Genomic DNA, 17,881 nt, shown 5'->3' on the forward strand with positions numbered 1-17,881 from the left:
CTGGTCATTTATAAGATATTTACACTTACTGGCTCAATATGAGCTCAGTAACAATTTATTAATGACAGGTTTCAGAGTAGCAGCTGTGTTAGTCTGTATCCGCAAAAAAAAAAAAAAGTTTATTTTTTGCATTAGCTTGTTGTGGTTTTTTATACTTACATTTGTCTTAAAAAGTTATTAGATTCTCTCACGTGGAGATAGGTTTTTTTTTTTTTTTTTCCATTAAAAACAAACCGTGTCCATATAGTAAATGAATCCCATGCTGTTTGGCTGTGGAGAGAGAGCACTGTGCAAAGGAAAGGCCGGAGAGGGGAGCTGCTGCGTAGCTTTCACCAGGGAAAGCTCCTGGTTGTCCCTGATTAGTAGCCACATTGTCTTTTGTTTGTTTTTCTCCTGGTTGGTGAGCGGAAAACTCCTTTTCTTTTCTTCTCGGCCTCAGTGCAATGATCCTCTGGCAGCTAGATCAGTCTTGGCTTCCCTCAGATGGACTTGCCGCATGGTTTCTTGTAGCTGGGTTTGTACGGTGTATGTTGTGATTTACTAGTGCAGTTTTCTCCTAGATGTAGACAGTATGTTGTACAAACTGTCTGACTGCTCCTCTTAACAGCTGTTCTGTTACTTTCAAATTGCTGGAAATCCCTTTTAAGGGCTCTACGAGCATTTGCAAATTGTCTTTTAGAGTAGTATTATTAGTAGGTTGTAACATAAATGTCCCTAGACATGATGACAGATTTGGAGGCGCCCGAGAATCAGGTTAATCCTCTGTTTTTCTGACCACAGTCGTGTGGATCTTGCCCTGATTCTAATAGCTGGGTTTAAAAGGAGAATATCAGCTGCTTTGGATTGGTGTTTACATTGTGTTTATTTAACATCATTTGTCTACCGCCCACTCCCCACACAATAATTTTAGGCCTTTTCTTGTGACATTTAAAATAGAGCTGTACATAGAAGTTTTCTGACTAGGCCTACATGGGAGGGACTTCAAGATACTGAATTCTTGTTTAGTAGCAATCATTTTTCATGTGACTTTTCAGATGGTGTTTTGATTTAGTATGACTTCATTTATGTAAGTGTAAATGAAAATTATTCTATGGGGAACATACCGTGTGGCCTACAAATATGATCTGTTAAATTAATACAAATTGTCTTTTGTTTTTGCTTTGAAAATGATAGTTTTAAGATTGTTCGTACACAAATCATAAGGCAAACGTTAAATTTGTTCTCTGTATAGACAACAGTACAGAAAACTCTTATAATGGAGTTTAATTATTCTTTTGCTAGAGTTGCGTAATACCGAGTGATTACCATACAATGGGCTGGATTCATCAAAGGTAAACTAGTTTTTATTTTTACTAATAAATGGCATGCGTGTTAGTTAGGATACTGCTAGCTCTATTGCTAGTTATCAGATTTCAGATAAACTTCTTTACAGAGAGCCAGAATTTCATAAAAACTGTGCTATTGCCTTCATCCTTGCAGGGTTTAAAAACAAATAATAACAACATTGAAACTCAGTCATAGGCATTAGCACTGTCTCGTTTGCTTTAGTGTTGGTGTTTTTTTTTTTAGAAGTAATTTCTGTTAAACAGAAAAGAGAAATCCATCCATCCATCCATACCATCATCACATGAATCTAGCTCAATATCATACATGTTTGTAAAATTTCCCTACTCTTTCTAACAGCCTGACCTTCCAAACACTTGTGCATGTGGGTAAATTTAAACGAGTAGTGCCATTGAAATCAGTGATTTCAGTGGGATTACTCACCTGCATACATGTTTGTAGGATGGCACTCTGAATCAGTCCTTGTCCCTCTTGTGGGGGTGATGGTAAGGGTGAGGAGCCTACCAGTTGCTGGATGTTTTTGGCATTGTGGCTTATCTACTGTTGGTAGCCAAAAGGCATATAGATGAGTTTAGAGGATGTGACTCATACTTAAACACTTACGAAACTGTCAATGGGAGCTTTTCATTCTTAAAAGATACTTTCAAGCTAGTTTGTATAATGTTCTTCATATATTTCAAAATGCTTTACGGATACAGAGCTAAACAGTGTTAACTTAAAACAATATATTCTAAATCAACAGATTTCTTTGCAGGGATTACTTAACAACAAATTAGATGATCACAATTGAAAGAATTTTTAAAATTGACTTGTCACTGTTTACGTTGGGGGGGAGGGGTTTTTTTTGCATTTCTCTTAACTTTTGACAATGAAAATTAATAAAGTCAGTTTCAATTTGTTTTATAGTCAGTTTCACTTTCAGATTCTCAGTGCTGTAATGTTTGTCTTTCAAACACTAGAGGGGAATAAGTATTTAAGCAAATAAAATCTCAAAAATGAATCTTTTTTATTGAGTTTACAAAAAGATGTTGGGCTGAATTTCAGTTCACAGTGCCCTGTAAGTAATAATTAACGCTTTGTTTTCAGGGTGATGTGCAATAATAACTTTTTTGTTTTTGTTTTAAGGGACTCTGGCCTGTTAATTTAGGCCCAAAATTTACAGATTTTGACTTAAAAAAAAAAATCTACAAAACTGAATCTCTGGTCTCTCTTATTTTATTTATTATTATTATTACAACAAAACCACTATTTTGCTAAATTTCAAGCCAACCCCAAACCCCCGCTCTCAACATCAAAAAAACTTCCTGTAGTTTTTACCTGCTGCATGGCAGCCAGAAAGTAAATCAGATTATAAGCAAAAGTGAAACTGACTAGGGCGGCTCTGCACAGGCAGATGCTTGTGCTACTACTGCCAAGTCACATTGAGGTCAGTAGGACTTCATCTGCATGGAGCATCCTGTAGGATTTGGGGCTAAGTTGTCTCCATGATCAAAACCGAGAGAACCATAAAGTGAAAACGGAGCATAAATGGTGAATAGGAAATAGGATTACTGGAACAAGATTAAAAACCTAAGGTCTCTTCAACAAGAAAACTGTACTGGTTGAGATAAATCAGCTTAGAAATTGACTTCATTAAATGGGGTTCAATATTTTCATGTTCACAAGGCCTACCTGGTATTAGTAATGTAGGTATGGTCATTTAAAAACTCAAAACCAGCATCTTTTTTTCAACTTGACCATTGCCTCTGTGTGGGTGTCTCTCTGTCCAAATAGTTAGACCAAAAGCATCCATTAATTTTGATACTTAAATTCCTGTTTAGCGAACTTGAAACACCTACGGCCAGATTTTTCCAAGGTTCAGAGAACCTAGGACTCCAGTTAACTTCAGATTCCAAACCTCTCCAACTGGCATCCAAAACTAGGCTCTGATCCCGCATTGAGCAACCTGTGGGTGGACGTCTGTGGTCATGTGGAGCCTCATTAACTTCCTTGCACAGCGGTGTGATTTTTAACATGTATTTTTCACTTAATTTTCTAGACAAATAGTTTGAAATTTGTAACTAATCTTGCTCATTAGGCATGTAACTGAAAGTTATTGCAAGAGGTGTATGGGGATGCTGTCAACCACACCATAGCCCTAATAAAAGCAAAGGCAGGCAGATAGTGATTTAGGCCCCAAAAACCTTTTCCTTCTCTGCAGGAAGAGATGGGGCAGGAGCACAAAGGAGAGGAAGCATCAGTTCTGCTGAATGATCCTCCCTCTCTGGGAGTATTCACTTCCACTGTGTCAAGGCTCTTAGGCCTGGTCTACAATTAAAATTTAGGTTGACCTAGCTACGTCACTCAGGACAGGTCTACACTATGGGGTTAAGTCAGCCTAAGTTACACAACTCCAGCTATGTGAATAAGGTAGCCGAAGTCAACCTACTTTAGGTCAACTTATTGCAGTGTCTACACCACGCTGGGTCGACGGGAGAAACTCTCCTGTCAACTTACCTTCCGCTTCTCGTTCCAGCGGAGTACGGGAGTCAACGGGAGAGTGATTGGCCGTCAATTTAGCAGGTCTTCACTAGACCCGCTAAATCGGCCCCCAGTGGATTGATCGCTGCAGAGTCAATCCACCGGCAAGTGGAGACAAACCCTCAGAGTATGAAGAAATAACACTCCTGAGCTCCATAGTTAAGCTGACCTAACCCCCAGAGTAGATTATTCTGTCAACCTAGCTACTGCTGCTCCGAGAGGTGGAAAAAACCCTTCTGTTACTGTAGAAAGCATCTGTGGTACAGCACTGCAATGGCACAGGCTGCTGTGCTGCTATAGAACCAGTAACATAGACCTAGCCTTAGATTCATAGATTCCAAGGCCAGAAGGGATCATTGCGATCATCTGTCTGACCTCCTGTATAACACAGGCCATAGAAGGTCCCCAAAATAATTCCTAGAGCACATCCTTTAGAAAAACATCCAACCTTGATTTAATTTTTTTTCCTGAGGTGGAGAATTGTTCCAGTGGTTAATTACCCTCACTGTTAAAAATGTATGTCTTATTTCCAGTCTGCATTTGTCTAGCTTTGGCTTCCAACCACCATTTCCTGTTATACGTTTGTCTGCTAGATTAAAGTCTGTTGTTAAATATTTGTTCCGTTATGTAGACTAATGCATTATGATCCTGACTAATGCATTGTGCCCCTTTCATGAGGAAAGTATTTGCTGAGACTTCTACAGGTCTGCCAGATTTGCCATTTTTTCCGTGTTCAGTTCAAAATTGTACAAAGTCATTTCTTGTGCCATTATTATTTATTACCTTTTTCATTGATGGAAAAACACAAGGAGTCTTGCTTTGTTGTCTAAATTTGATATTGAGAGACCTGATCTACTGGTCTGATCACAGGTCTGGGAACAAGGAGTTAGAGTTAAAATACTGGGTCTGCCACTGACTCCTCAGACTTGGCTTAAATCACTTACCGCAAAACTTTCACACTTGAATACCCAATTACCCAATAAAGTGGCCAACAAGCAAGTGGTACTCCAAAGCTCCCCAAACTGTTGCTGCTATGGACCAGATCTTGCATGTTCCATGGCAAGTTGTCAAGCATAACAGACCTACATTCTGTGACAATGTCCCTTGATTCTGCAGTATTCTGGTATGCCAGGCTGGGAATTCTATGGCACCTTCATTTAAATTACTGACAAACCTATAGTATTTAATGTAAACCTAAAAATGAATAATACAATCTGTACAGTAGCCCCTCTTTTTATTTTGTTTTAAATCTATCTTACACTTCCAACTTTGAGGGAGGCTGGGATTGTGAGCTATACATATTTACTGGATATTTCTTCTAAAATTATAGAGTGAAATACTCTGCTGACATTTAAATTGCTTATCTTCAGGTTTTAGTTAGTAGTCTATTGGGATGAATGGGCAATTCACACCTCTCAGAAACATTGGTTCTGGCTGTGCAGCCCGTCTGCGTTGTTTGTATTTAGTTTCCATTTCAAGGTTTAAAAAAAGTTTAAGGGAAGCTTTGATGCAGCACAATTGTTCAGCAAAGTGTGGATTTTGAGACAAATTCTGATGAATCGTGGAGTATAAGTGCCTTCTAGGTAGGGAGAGTGATTGTCTCCTCTGTACATGATACATAAACTGACAAAAGCTGTTTTGACCAGTTCTTTCTGTGGCATCAGTGCATTAGGTTTACAGATCCCAGTGGGATAGAGAAGAAGCTTATTTCAGGCAGTGCTTAAATGCTAAGGAAAAAATTGCTAACATCTTAATTCAGTTGGACCATCCCAATTTATTGTAACACACTGCTGTTGATGCCAGCATCATTGCAAGAGTATATCTTTATGTACTGGTGACATTGACAGCGGTTGGGCAACCTGTCCTGTTGTTGGGAAAAGAGGATGCAGGAGATTTATTTGCAGCTCTCTCCATCACTAAAACATCATCTGTTTTTCCAGTTAAGGCAGCACAGGGAGCATGTATGGACATAAGGGTACAACAGCAAATCTGTTGACATGTAATTCAGACTACACACACGGCTTACGAAGGCAAAAGCCACTGCTCTTCTGCTCAGATGATATTAAGTTCTTAATAAGAGGAGTAAGAAGGTGTGGAACTGACCATAACACAGACAAGCTTGCAGATGTGATTCTTGTTCCCACTATTTAGCTTAATTCCAAGGGTATGACGAATTTACATAGTATAGGTCACATTTTCTTCCTCTTTGTAGGTAAGTTGATTTCAGCATAGGAATCATTGGCAGGGGTTGGACTAGAGAAGCTAATAAACACTATTTGTCTTTATTTTCTATTATTCTTTTATTTGCACTGTGTCAGGGTGATGGGTTTGGTAGGTAATTTGGGTATATAAAGTATTCCTAGAGCCAAACTTATTCCTGGGGTAACAACCCTGAGATAAATGTGGTCTTGTCTGTCTTGAGTATCTTTTCCCTTTAAAGGATACGTATGACTCTACCCCTCATGCAGAGGGACATCTTGGAAAGTTAGGAAAGGTGGTTTGTAAGAGCTCTGCACCGACTGCAATATGACCTGTGTTACCGATCCATTTGCTAGATAATTTTGCTAAAACAGATACCCTGCCACATAATTAGAGATGCTCAGTTCCTTTGCTGGGGCTGCTATTTCCAGGCCATGAGAACTCATTCTGTGCTTTTGGTAACTGTAGTGTTGCTTATTGCTACCCATTGGGGTTGCCATCACGTCTGATGCTAATTACAGGCTCTGCAATTGCGGCTGGCTTCTGGGATGGGAGGGTGTAAAGGAGTGGGAGGTCTCCTTGTGCACATGCCTATTTAAGGCCAGACCTAATCTGACTCTTTAGTTTTGGACAACCAGGAAAAAAACCTGTTTGTGCTCCTGGATGTCTTTGGGAAGAAAGGAGGCTGCAAACAAGACAACTCTGAAAAATGCAAATAATCCAAATCCACTGGATTGTGTTCTGTATTTCAGACCAGAGGCTGAGCCTTGAAAACATGACTCTTGTGGCTATTCATGCAGTCCTGAGTACTCTGTATTTATGCTGCCACAGAAAGAACTGGTTACACTCAGAGGAGAAACACGTCAGCTGCAGGGAAGCATTTACTAAGGACTGAAATGAATTTGCAGCCAAAGGATCCACATCATGAATAGATACACTACTATCAAACAGCTTGGCGATGGGACGTATGGCTCCGTCCTCCTAGGGAGAAGCATTGACTCTGGGGAGCTAATTGCCATTAAAAAGTGAGTCACTTTATTATTCCTTGATGTAATAGTATTACACTGGTACATAGCCAACTAATATACATCATGTGTTCAGTATATACAATTGGTTTTGCAACAAGGTCTGAGAATATACAACTCTGCATCTTAATTCTCAGCCACTAACTATGGAACATAAAATGAATGGTCTAATCACCCAGTGACAGTTGTCTTGAGGAGTGAACTGATTACGTCACCTTTGTCTGTTACTTATGTCCCATTGTAATACATAGCCCTCACATTTCACCCAAATTGTTTGAGGTCTATTTAATTTCCAGCGTCTCACTTAACGGCTTCAGAGATCACTTTTAGTGAGTTTTTAAATGGCCCACCTGTCTAAGGCCTGATCTACACTTAAAATGGAAATTGACATAGCTGCGTTGCTTCTAAGTGTGTAAAATCCACACCCCTGAGTGCCAGAGGTATGCCAACCTAACCCTTGGTGTAGATGCAGCTAGGATGACGAAAGAATGCTTCCACCAGTCTAGCTACCACTGCTTAGCGAGGTGGATTACCTAGAATAATGGGAAAACTCCCTTCCGTTGCCATAGGAAATGTCTACGCTACGGCACTACAGTAGCATAGCAGGTCAGCTGTGTATTCTCATGGCCATTGCAGGGATTGTGAGCAAAGATTCATGCTAGCGAAACGCAGAGTTACTACTGCAAATCGGTCATGGGAATAGATACAGGCAAAAAGATTATCTTGTGATTTTTAAATCAGGTATTTGAAGGGATGTCTATGCACGGTTTTCTAATAGATTACATTTTCTATGTGGAGTGAAATGGCACTTGTGGACACTCCCCAAATGTTTCTGCCAGTCAAAACTAGTCTTTACTAATGTGTAGACATATGCCACTGTAGTCTCCGTAGTGTTATAACTATGTTGGCGTAACTATCCAGTATAATTCCTTAATGTTGACCCCGCCTATACTGATGGTAGGGTTTATGCCCTCAGTGTAGGAATACCACCTCCATGAACAATGGTAGCTATGCCAGTGGATGTATTCTCCCCACAACATTGCTGTGCCTACACTAGGGGGTTAGGTTGGCATAGCTATGTCAGTCAGGTGTATATTTTTCATACACCCAACCAAAGTAGCTAAGTCAACCTAACTTTTAAGTGCAAATCAAGCCTTCATTTCCTCAGGTGAATTAGCAAAGTCAGGTGTACACAAACCCTTGAAAGGATAAAGACTCAAATGAATTTACCCCCCCCCCACCTCCCAATACCATAAATGCTTTGTTTCCTGTTTCAAGAGTTAAATGTGTTCTCTCTGTAACAGATGGAAACATTCTGTCCTGAACATTTAGCCCTTATTGTTGCTCCTTGGGTGTCAAGACTATTCATCTGGAAAGCATTTCTTACCGTTTCCATAGCAGAATGATCCAAATCATATACACTCACTGCACCAAATTCTTGGTATAACCGTGAAGTAACTGTTTTTTGACAATGGAGTTATTCTATATTGACACTGGTGTAAGTCTGGTAACTGAGGGCAGAAATTGGCCCTATGTTCACAAAGCTCCTATTGACTGAGAGTTTGTGCGGAGCAGGTTTCTGGTTCTGGGTCAGATGTTTTGTTGCTTGTAGAACAGCAATTCTCAACTGGGGGTCTGAGAGCCCTTTCAAGAGGGCTGTGGGGCCCTGCGGCTTGAGCCCCAGCACCCCTGTGGGGCTGAAGCCCTGATCCCTGGGGCCCCCCGTAGGGCTGAAGCTGGGAACAGCGGTTCTGAATACTGGAGCCCTGGTGCTCCCCATGGGGCAGAAGCCGAGTCCCTGGGCAGAGTTGGGAGGCATGGAGGGTGTTGCCCCCTGAACTGCACCCCACCTCTCATCTCCTCTTTCTCTTCCCATCCCCTGACCAGGTCAGAGGAGGGAAGCTGGAGCCAGGGAGTGCGGGACGGCTGCTGCTCTGGCTGGTCCCATGGAGTAGGTAGTCACAGAGTCCTTTTGTCTCCTGGTGCCTGAGGTTGAAGCTGCTCCTTCAGCTCCCAGCCCCCTTTGCTCATGCAGAGGCAACCGGTAAGAGCCGCCTGGGTGGGGGGACCTGGGTCTGTGGCTGTCAGAGCTCGCCGGGAACCAGGACCGCAGGGGAGCCCTCCTGGCACCAGGGTGGATTTGATTTAAATCAAATGGATTTAAATCATGATTTAAATCACTACTCAGGAAGACTCGATTAAATCATGGATTTCTACATAAAAGTTCATTCTTGTTGGTTGTTATAACCTTAACACCCACATTCTTCACAACTCCGAGATAGATGTAGGTTTCATTTTTAGAAGGTACACACTATACATTTTTTTTTTTAAGTGATTTATTTTGAAAACTTTTCAGATTAGTTTTACAGCTATATCAGAAAATAAATGATTGGTTATTTCATTTACCAAAGGCAATTGAATTGGATAGTTCACCTCCCAGTGACTTCATATATATATCTGCTTCCAACAGGTTAATCATAAATATTTGTAGGATTTTCTTGCCATGCTGTATTAGGAGGAGAACATCACTAAACAGACATTTAAATTTTTTGTTTTAACTAAAAAACAATGTTATGTATTCTGGATTTTTTTTCTTCAACAGCAAACATATAATATTTTAACAAAACAAGCATATGAATTTTTTAATTTAAACATTCAAGTTTTTTAAAACCAGGTTTGTTTTTGTTAATATTGTTTTTGACTAATAGTTAAATGAAATATTTAAAAAAAATTAAATAGACTATGCCAGCCAGGTCAACATGAGAAACTTAAAATATTGGCTTCTGCAGCTAACTCAGTCGTCTTCACCTTCATTTTCCTGTTTGTTCATAATCTGGAAAAGAAAAAAGCTTTCCTGCTTTTTCAGGTCCCAAACAATTTCTCAAATTTGGAGTGAATTAGTCCAAAGGAAGAAAATATTCTTTCTGCACTGGCAGAAGAAGCTACTGCTATTAAAAGTAGATTATCATGTCAACAGTCTCTGAATCCAAGTGCTTAAGTGACTTCCACCAGTTCACTGGTGTGACTTTCTTTAAAACATCATCAGCAAACATATTTCTTGAATGGTTCTTATTCCCAAACTGGGTCTCTTTTACAGCCTGCTGCCATTATTGTTTTTTCCTTCTAGTGAGAGAATGGCATGGTAGATCTCAAATCAGAAAGACCTCAAGACTTCTGGAACATGCTGCTCAAACAGTTTCACTTTTGTTTCTACTGCCTGTCCCTCCCTTCTCGCATTTATCTCCAGACTTCTCCTTGTCCAGATCTATTCCGCTCCCAAAAATCTTTTATTCATTGAACTTTTTGAAACTTTGCACTTTTAGAGAGAGGTAAGGGATTGACTCTGTGTACACAAATTTGCAGAGGGATAATAGGGTTGAGGTCTGTTATTTCTCACCTCTAAATAAATAAATAAATATTTAAAAACATTTTTGCTGTTAACAAGCATGTCATCTCTGGAGACACCAAATCCACAGTTTGAGAACCTCAAAACTAAGTATCTCTGATGGTATCTTCTAGATTGAGCACTGAGTCCCACTGGGTAGATAGAAAGATTATTTAGGTTAATCTATACAGAAGCCCCTGGAACCCCAATAAGATTGTGTCCCTAATCCATGAACTATTGGAACTCATTTACAAAACTTTATTAAACATTGTCTCATAGTATAGAATTAGTAATCCCTATTCCATGATGATACATTATAGCTCAAAAATATCTTAATTAAAACTATCTTTAGATAGGTTTTTTCCCTCAAAAAGCATTTTATTAAAAAAAAAATCTGATTTTATGCATTTATTTATTTATTAAATCATTGTGGGGGTTTTTTGTTTGTTTTTGTTGTTAATCCACCCTGGCTGGCACACAGCCCTTAGTGCACCCCTCCCTGTCAGCACACAACCCCTAGCTACCCCATCCCTGCATCCTAAGTTGTTTTCAAACTTTAGTGCTGAGCCCCCCACCTTTTTGAGTTATGATTTATTTTGGTTGCATTTCCCTCCCCCTCCGCCCCCTGAAGGAAAAAAAAAAAAAGACGGGCTAGGTGGCTTCCTGAGGTGAATCGGGAGGTGGAGGCCGCAATCCCTCTGTGGACCCCACCATGCATAGCTGGCTCAGGCTGCGCTGGCCTCTGCCCTCCCCCTGCCCCGAAATAGAAGTCAAACTACACCTTATGCCCAAAGTCCCTGCCCCTGAGGCCCCCTGGCCCCTGCTGGGCCCTGCAGTTTTTATAGCATGTGGGGCGGGGGGCTCAGAAAGAAAAAGGTTGAGAACTCCAGTTGTAGAAGACTAATCCTCTACTTTACTTTAATAAATTTAAAAAAAAAAAGTGTTGTAGCATAGAGACAGCCTGAGGCTTTCACAGTGCTTGTCTAGCCATGTTAAAGGCTGCTGAAGCTGTGTTTTCACTAGGGGAAGAAGGTGTATTTTTGTGTTAAACTAACCCATTTTACATTCTAGTGAAGACACATGGTAGCTCTACTTAGGGGTTTACCTCAACCAGCTAATATAGGTTAAAACTACAACGGTCTTGTCTTCACTAAAGTGTAACATAGATTGCTTCTAACCCATATAAAGTAATGTTGGACAGCTGTTGTCCACCATTGATGTAGCCACCACAGCTGTAGCATGGTTTCCACGTCCAACTTGTGTAGTGTGCTTTTTGCTATCCAAAGCCTTGATAGCAACTACTTCCCTTTGAGGCTTCATCATAATGCCAAACAAAACCTGTGGAACAAACCAGCACAGTGGAAGAAGTGATAGCCAAAAGCATGGCATCTTCAGGCACAAGGCAGTCACTGCAAAACAAACCAAGCCAATTGGAATGATACATATTTTAAATCAAAATGCCAAGTTGCTTTCCCCAAGTTGAAAAATGCCTGCAGTAACAGTTAGTGATTCTGTAATGAGGTGACAAAGCTCTTGTGTGCACACACACACTGTCTACTATGGAAATTAAAGAAATGAGCATGCTTTACTTAGGTGGTACATAACACACTGTGTTTACACAGTTGTAACATGGTAAATACTATTACAGGTTGGAAGTAAAGAGTGAACAATCTCTATGAAACTGGCTGTGTTTAAAGCAATATTGTTTAATAGGTTGGGGAGAGAGGCCAAAGTGGACAAGAAAACAGGTCTCGGTGAAGTTAGTGGGGGAGAGAATCTTTTTGGGGAGGGGGCAATTAAAAAGCGTGGGGAAACCTAGACACTGAAAAGTGAAGACATTGAGGAATAGAAGAGGGGGGGGAAGGCATAGAGGGCACAAGAAGAAATCAAGGTGCAGAAAAGGAGGAAATAGCGAGGGAAAGGAGGAACAAAAATAGACCTTGTTATAAAAGCGTGGAGCGTTTTTTATTTATTTATTTATTTTAAATATACTTGTTTTGTTCAACATTTTGAAACTTAGTTAACTGTTAGAGCTTGGTTGTTTTGTAAACCGCTTACTTCCTTTGGCTTCATGTGGGGCCCAAAGTCACTTACCTTGAATTGTAGGGTGTTTTCTTAATACTATTTAAAAAAAAAAGGTATTCTTGTACAGCATTGTATTTTGTATACTAACTCCCATATAGCACCTTTCATCTAGAGATGTAAAGTGCTTTGACAGAAGGGGAAACTGAGGTGCAGAGACTTATGGAGTTCAGACTGTAATGGCACTGACTGTGTTATTTCTCTTTTTTCCCTCTGCTTCCACAGGATGAAGAGAAAGTTCTACTCTTGGGAGGAATGCATGAATCTTCGAGAGGTTAAGGTACTTGTTAATTCCAAGGATGGTTATTTTTCACCCCAGCATTTATAAGGCCTTTTACATTAGAACAGTTCTCCCTGGTGTTTCTAGGTAACATAGACCCATTCTAGCTCTGAGAAGAGCCTCCTTAGCAGTCCCTGCAGTAAGAGCTGTGGAGTATGTTTGTGATAGCTTTGCCGTTTCCTCATTCTTCCTTAAAACTATCACATGCTGTTTTGTAGTAATGCTAAAAACTATTGATTGTAGACAACTGGTGCCAGATTGTAGCTGGTGGGGAGCAGGCTCCTGCCAGCAAATCTGCAGTCAGCAGCAGCTGCCCAAGGGAGAAGATAGCCATCTGAATTCTGGCTGTTCCTATGGCAGGGCTGCACTGCAAGAATTCTAACGGGAACTGGGAGTAGCATTGCAGTATGGATTTGAAGGTTATACGCCCTTCATTACCAACAGCATCTGTGCATACACTCCTCCTTTCCACGCAAGGTAGTCCTGTTCCTGGATAATTAGACCAGAGACACAAATAATGCAGCTCCAACAGCAGTAGTGTCAGTGGGAGCACAAGTGTAGAAAACTTTAATCACATCTCTTCTAGCCCCGCTTAAAGCAGGATTTGTCTATGCTGTTTCTACCACTGGTTATCAAAAAGGTGGTAAATTTTAGAGGGAAAAGACCTACAGGTGCATTAAGGACTTAGCTCACTCCAAAATCTGATCTGGCTTCTGGCAGCATAGGTGCACAAGTAGAGTGGAAGATCCTCCAGTGAGAAGTTGTGTTGGGAGAAGACGCAGCCAATCCGATGTGTAACAGTGAGTCAGTTGGGTGTGTCTAACTGGCAAGCTTAGCACAATTCAAAGCCAATATGTTGGCACAAATCAGCCTGCACACAACTCAGAGCACTTGCAAATGTATATGTCAATTGCTTTCTTAGGAAATCTGGTCTTTAAATTCGTAGCGACCTGCTACTTAAACAATTAAACAGCATTTCAGTTTAGCTTGTGCAACAAGGGCTTCAAGGTAAGTGACATGGAATCCTTCCTTATAACAGTGTGTTACATTCTTTTGTATTTTGTGCTTCTAGTCTTTGAAGAAATTAAACCATGCCAATATAGTAAAACTGAAAGAAGTTATCAGGGAAAATGATCATCTTTATTTTGTGTTTGAATACATGAAGGAAAATCTTTACCAATTGATGAAAGAAAGGTATGTAAATTACATCATAAACACATTCCTGATACAAACTTAACTATAACAGTAATGAGTTCATTTCTTAGCTGTCTTTGACATCCATGTCTTTTAAAGGTTGCAGTTATATTTAGCCTCTAAACACAATCTTAGTTTAAAGTTGTATATTACAGTAGAAAATGTGGCTCTTGCTCTATTTAAGGGCCCAGCTACATCAAGGATTTTTGCACCAGTGTAACTATATCTGATGCAACCCCCCAATGTGCTCACATTGCACCAGTGTAAAGCAAAGCAAGTTACATTGGTACAAGCCCCTCTTCATATGGATGCAGCTCAGGGATGTACTAGGAATTTTCATTGGTATAGCAAAACCAGTGTAAAACTCCCTAATGTGGACAAGTCCTTAGTAGAGGTCAACTGATAGGCCAGGCTTTCATAAATTGAAGACCAAGGTCTAGAACATATTTGTCGCTTTGAATGTACAGGTACTGCAATTGCATACACAAACTAGGCATTTGAGCATACGCAAATGGATATTTAGAAACTAAAATGACATTTTGGTTGCACATGTGGCCCCTATGCATGCACAGGTATGGTCAGGTGGACAAATGTGTTTTAGACCTCAGGCCTTTGTTGTATGAAGTTCTGTACCTCAAGAAAATGAATACTTATTTTACAATACTGTCATAGGCTACCCCCTTGGGCCCCTTTCTCTGATGTCCTTTCCTGAATGCTGACATATCTCTAGAATTGGTTTGGGGGTGGTCCTCCAGCTGTATATTTTAGAGACTGCACCTTCTTCTGTGGGCATAAAGCAATCCAAATGAAACAGGCAAACAAAATAATCCTCCTGCCCTCAAAATGGTCCACTGCTGTTCTCCATGAGGGGAGTAGTCTCAGGGGCTGGGAACCCAGATCCCCTTCACAGAGTGTCTATAGGCCAGCTCAACCACCCCAGGCTCTAAAGAATACGGCAAAGCAAAGATGACCCCTCTACTTCTTCAGAGGCTTTTCAGTAGCTTTGCTAATAACCAGCCTGTGCTCTGTGGTCTAGCTCAGCTTACATCAAATTGCCACCCTGCACTGCGCTTGGATCCTCCTTTTTAGGGACCTGCCCCTCTCAAAGGTTGGCAAGCCTTACAGATGTGCTGGGTTGTGGCTGATTGTGCCCCCGAGAGCTCCTTATCCTCTTCCTGACTGGGATGGGGACCTGCCCCACCACGAATACAAATTATTCTTATATGGCTATTAGCCAGGACGGGTAAGGAATGGTGTCCCTAGCCTCTGTCTGTCAGAGGGTGGAGATGGATGGCAGGAGAGAGATCACTTGATCATTGCCTGTTAGGTTCACTCCCTCTGGGGTACCTGGCACTGGCCACTGTCGGTAGATAGGATACTGGGCTAGATGGACCTTTGGTCTGACCTGGTATGGCCTTTATGTTCTTATGTATCTCAGAATGCTTTTTAGAAAGGATCTATGGATTCTACATACTAATGGAAACAAAAGGGCATGATACTGAGTTGCACATGTGCATTCGGGAATGTTATAGTGAAGAAAATATTGCATGGTAGAAATCCTGCAAAATGATTAAGAATTTTTAAACATAAACCTGTTAAACTCTGATCATTTCTTTAGACCTAAACTGTCAATTTTTACACATTGGAGGGGTGAGAAAAGAGACTCAACTCGATTCCTCTACAGTTTAAAATGGAAGTCTGACTAGTTGCTGACCTCACTTTTAAAATATGTGATGGGCTGAATGAGTTTAACTTCCTGTACTTGATCCCTCCCTTAAAGAATGTACAGGCCTCTCGTTTCACTACTGGTAGGCTCTTTTCAGGGAATTCTGTCGCTGATCTTTTCAAGGCTACTGCCCTGCCTACTGAGATGCCTTGGGGCTGCAGGTGCTTATCACTTAGCCCACGGGTAGGGTTACCATACGTCCTCTTTTTCCCGGACATGTCCGGCTTTTCAGCAGTCAAACCCCCGTCCCGGGGGAATTGCCAAAAAGCCGAACATGTCCGGGAAAATGGCGGCTCTGCTCCTCCCCGACTCTTCGGCTCTGTTTAAGAGCCGGGCTGCTCAAGCGCTACTGGCTTCGGGCAGCCCCCGTGCCTCCGGACCCTGCGCCGCCGGAGCCCGGAGGGGAAGTGCCCGGCTGGGGGCCCAGGGTCCGGAGGCATAGGGGCTGCCCAAAGCGCGAGCGCTACCGGCTTCACGGTTTGCCAGGCAGCCTCCAGACCCTGCGCCCCCGGCTGGGCGCTTCCCCTCCCGGGCTCCAGCTGCGCTGGGGAAGCACCGGCTGGGGGCGCAGGGTCTGGGGGCTGCCCGGCAAACTCTGAAGCCGGTAGCGCTCGGGCAGCCCTTTCCCCCTGGCTGGGAGTGGGAGGGAGGAGGGGGCGGAGTTAGGGTGAGGAGGGGGCGGAGTTGGGGCGGGGCTAGGGGTGGGGAAATGGGCGGGGCCAGGGCCCGTGGAGGGTCCTCTTTTTTTTATTTATGAGATATGGTAACCCTACCCATGGGTCTTGATCTTCCTTTCCTCAATAGCAAGGGCTATCGTAAACCTGCTGCCCTGGCAAATCCTCTTGGAGGCCATTGCAAGGGGAACTGCCCCTGCTCTGATATTAATAGCAGTGGGGAGGGTTACCTTCATGAAGCCAGAAAAGACCGTAAAGAGAAGCCCCATACCAAGTAAAATGTCTAATATCGCATATGGCAGAAGTGAGATCATTGGGAAAAGAACAGTGAAAAGCATTCTACTGAGATGGGCTCTCTCTGAATCCCTGCAGTGTTGTGGGATGTGCCTGAGGCATTCTCTTTTGTTTTAAGTCTTACATCATGTTGTTCAATTTATTGACTAGCTTTTTTACTTGCAGCATTTGGTATCAAAGGTAGCTTAAATACCACAGGATATGGCAGTGAGCATAAAGACTGCACAGCTCTTGTTGAAAAGCAAAGTACACTGCTTACAACTGCTTTTCTAGCTGTTCTAACTGTTCCTTTTCCTGTAGGTGCCTAAGAAATGATAAGAAACTCCCTGTCTCACTGCATCAGTAACTTTTTTTTCTTTATTTTTTACCCTACAGAAACAAACTGTTTCCTGAATCTACAGTTAGGAATATTATGTATCAGATCCTGCAAGGGCTTGCATTTATCCATAAACATGGTAGGCTGTATTTTGGCTCTAAATATTTTTAACTGAAGCAAGATAGTGTCTGTGTGTTAGTTTTAAACTAAATAATAAAATTCCTCTGTTAAACGGAGTGATGGGGGCTATTCATAGGAGATGGGCTGTTCATTTTCAGGTCACTGATTCCAAGTTGGGCAAGGTTGCCAGTGACCACAAATAATTATCTGCTTGGTAGCCTGTGATGTTCAACTAATCTGGCAGCTTGTCCAGTTCCTAATGAATAAGATTCTACATCACAAAACTATCAGCACAACTGGCACTAATGGGCATCCTTGTTGACTATCCGAGAAAAGACCCCAAAGATTGGGCATGGAGACTAAAGCCTCTCCAGGCAGTCATTTCAGGTGAGGGCTACAGCATCTTGGTGGGACAGTGTGATAAGATTTGCACTGGTGCTAGCTGTGCTGTACCTGTTCTCTGGACAAATGAGGGTTTCTACCTCCAGAGTTTATAACTTGACACTTCTCATGACTTAAATTATGGGGGGAGAGAGGGTGTATGTATATATGTGTGAGATGTATTAATACATTATTACACTTATGGTAAAATATCCCTGTGATAAATAGCTTTGATAGTCTTACAATAACAATAAGAACTGACTTTGTTGGCCAGCCAACAAAAACAAGACCAATGTTTGAATCAAGCAATTATTTCTTTTAAATTTAGAGTTTGCTCTTAA

The 17,881-nt window shown here is 41.5% G+C and overlaps 1 protein-coding gene across 6 annotated transcripts in view; it reads left to right on the forward strand.

Annotated features, from left to right (window-relative positions):
- The first annotated feature begins 322 nt into the window (after positions 1-322).
- The window catches only part of CILK1 (ciliogenesis associated kinase 1), a 41,008-nt gene continuing 23,449 nt past the window's right edge, over positions 323-17,881 (forward strand). Inside the window, exons 1-6 of one of the 6 annotated variants that reach the window (XR_004645232.1) lie at positions 323-525; positions 1,282-1,331; positions 6,816-7,088; positions 12,781-12,835; positions 13,908-14,029; positions 17,099-17,178. Coding sequence is in view for 5 of the 6 variants with exons in the window: in XM_034766338.1 (XP_034622229.1) it covers positions 6,988-7,088; positions 12,781-12,835; positions 13,908-14,029; positions 17,099-17,178 (358 nt within the window). In the remaining variant the exon portion in view is untranslated. The remainder of the gene's footprint in view (positions 526-1,281; positions 1,332-6,815; positions 7,089-12,780; positions 12,836-13,907; positions 14,030-17,098; positions 17,179-17,881) is intronic. The other 5 variants (XM_034766338.1, XM_034766341.1, XM_034766339.1 and 2 more) reach the window with 5 other exon arrangements.

The sequence above is a fragment of the Trachemys scripta genome, chromosome 3 (genome assembly GCF_013100865.1).
Source record: "Trachemys scripta elegans isolate TJP31775 chromosome 3, CAS_Tse_1.0, whole genome shotgun sequence".
NCBI classification, from domain to species: Eukaryota; Metazoa; Chordata; order Testudines; family Emydidae; genus Trachemys; species Trachemys scripta.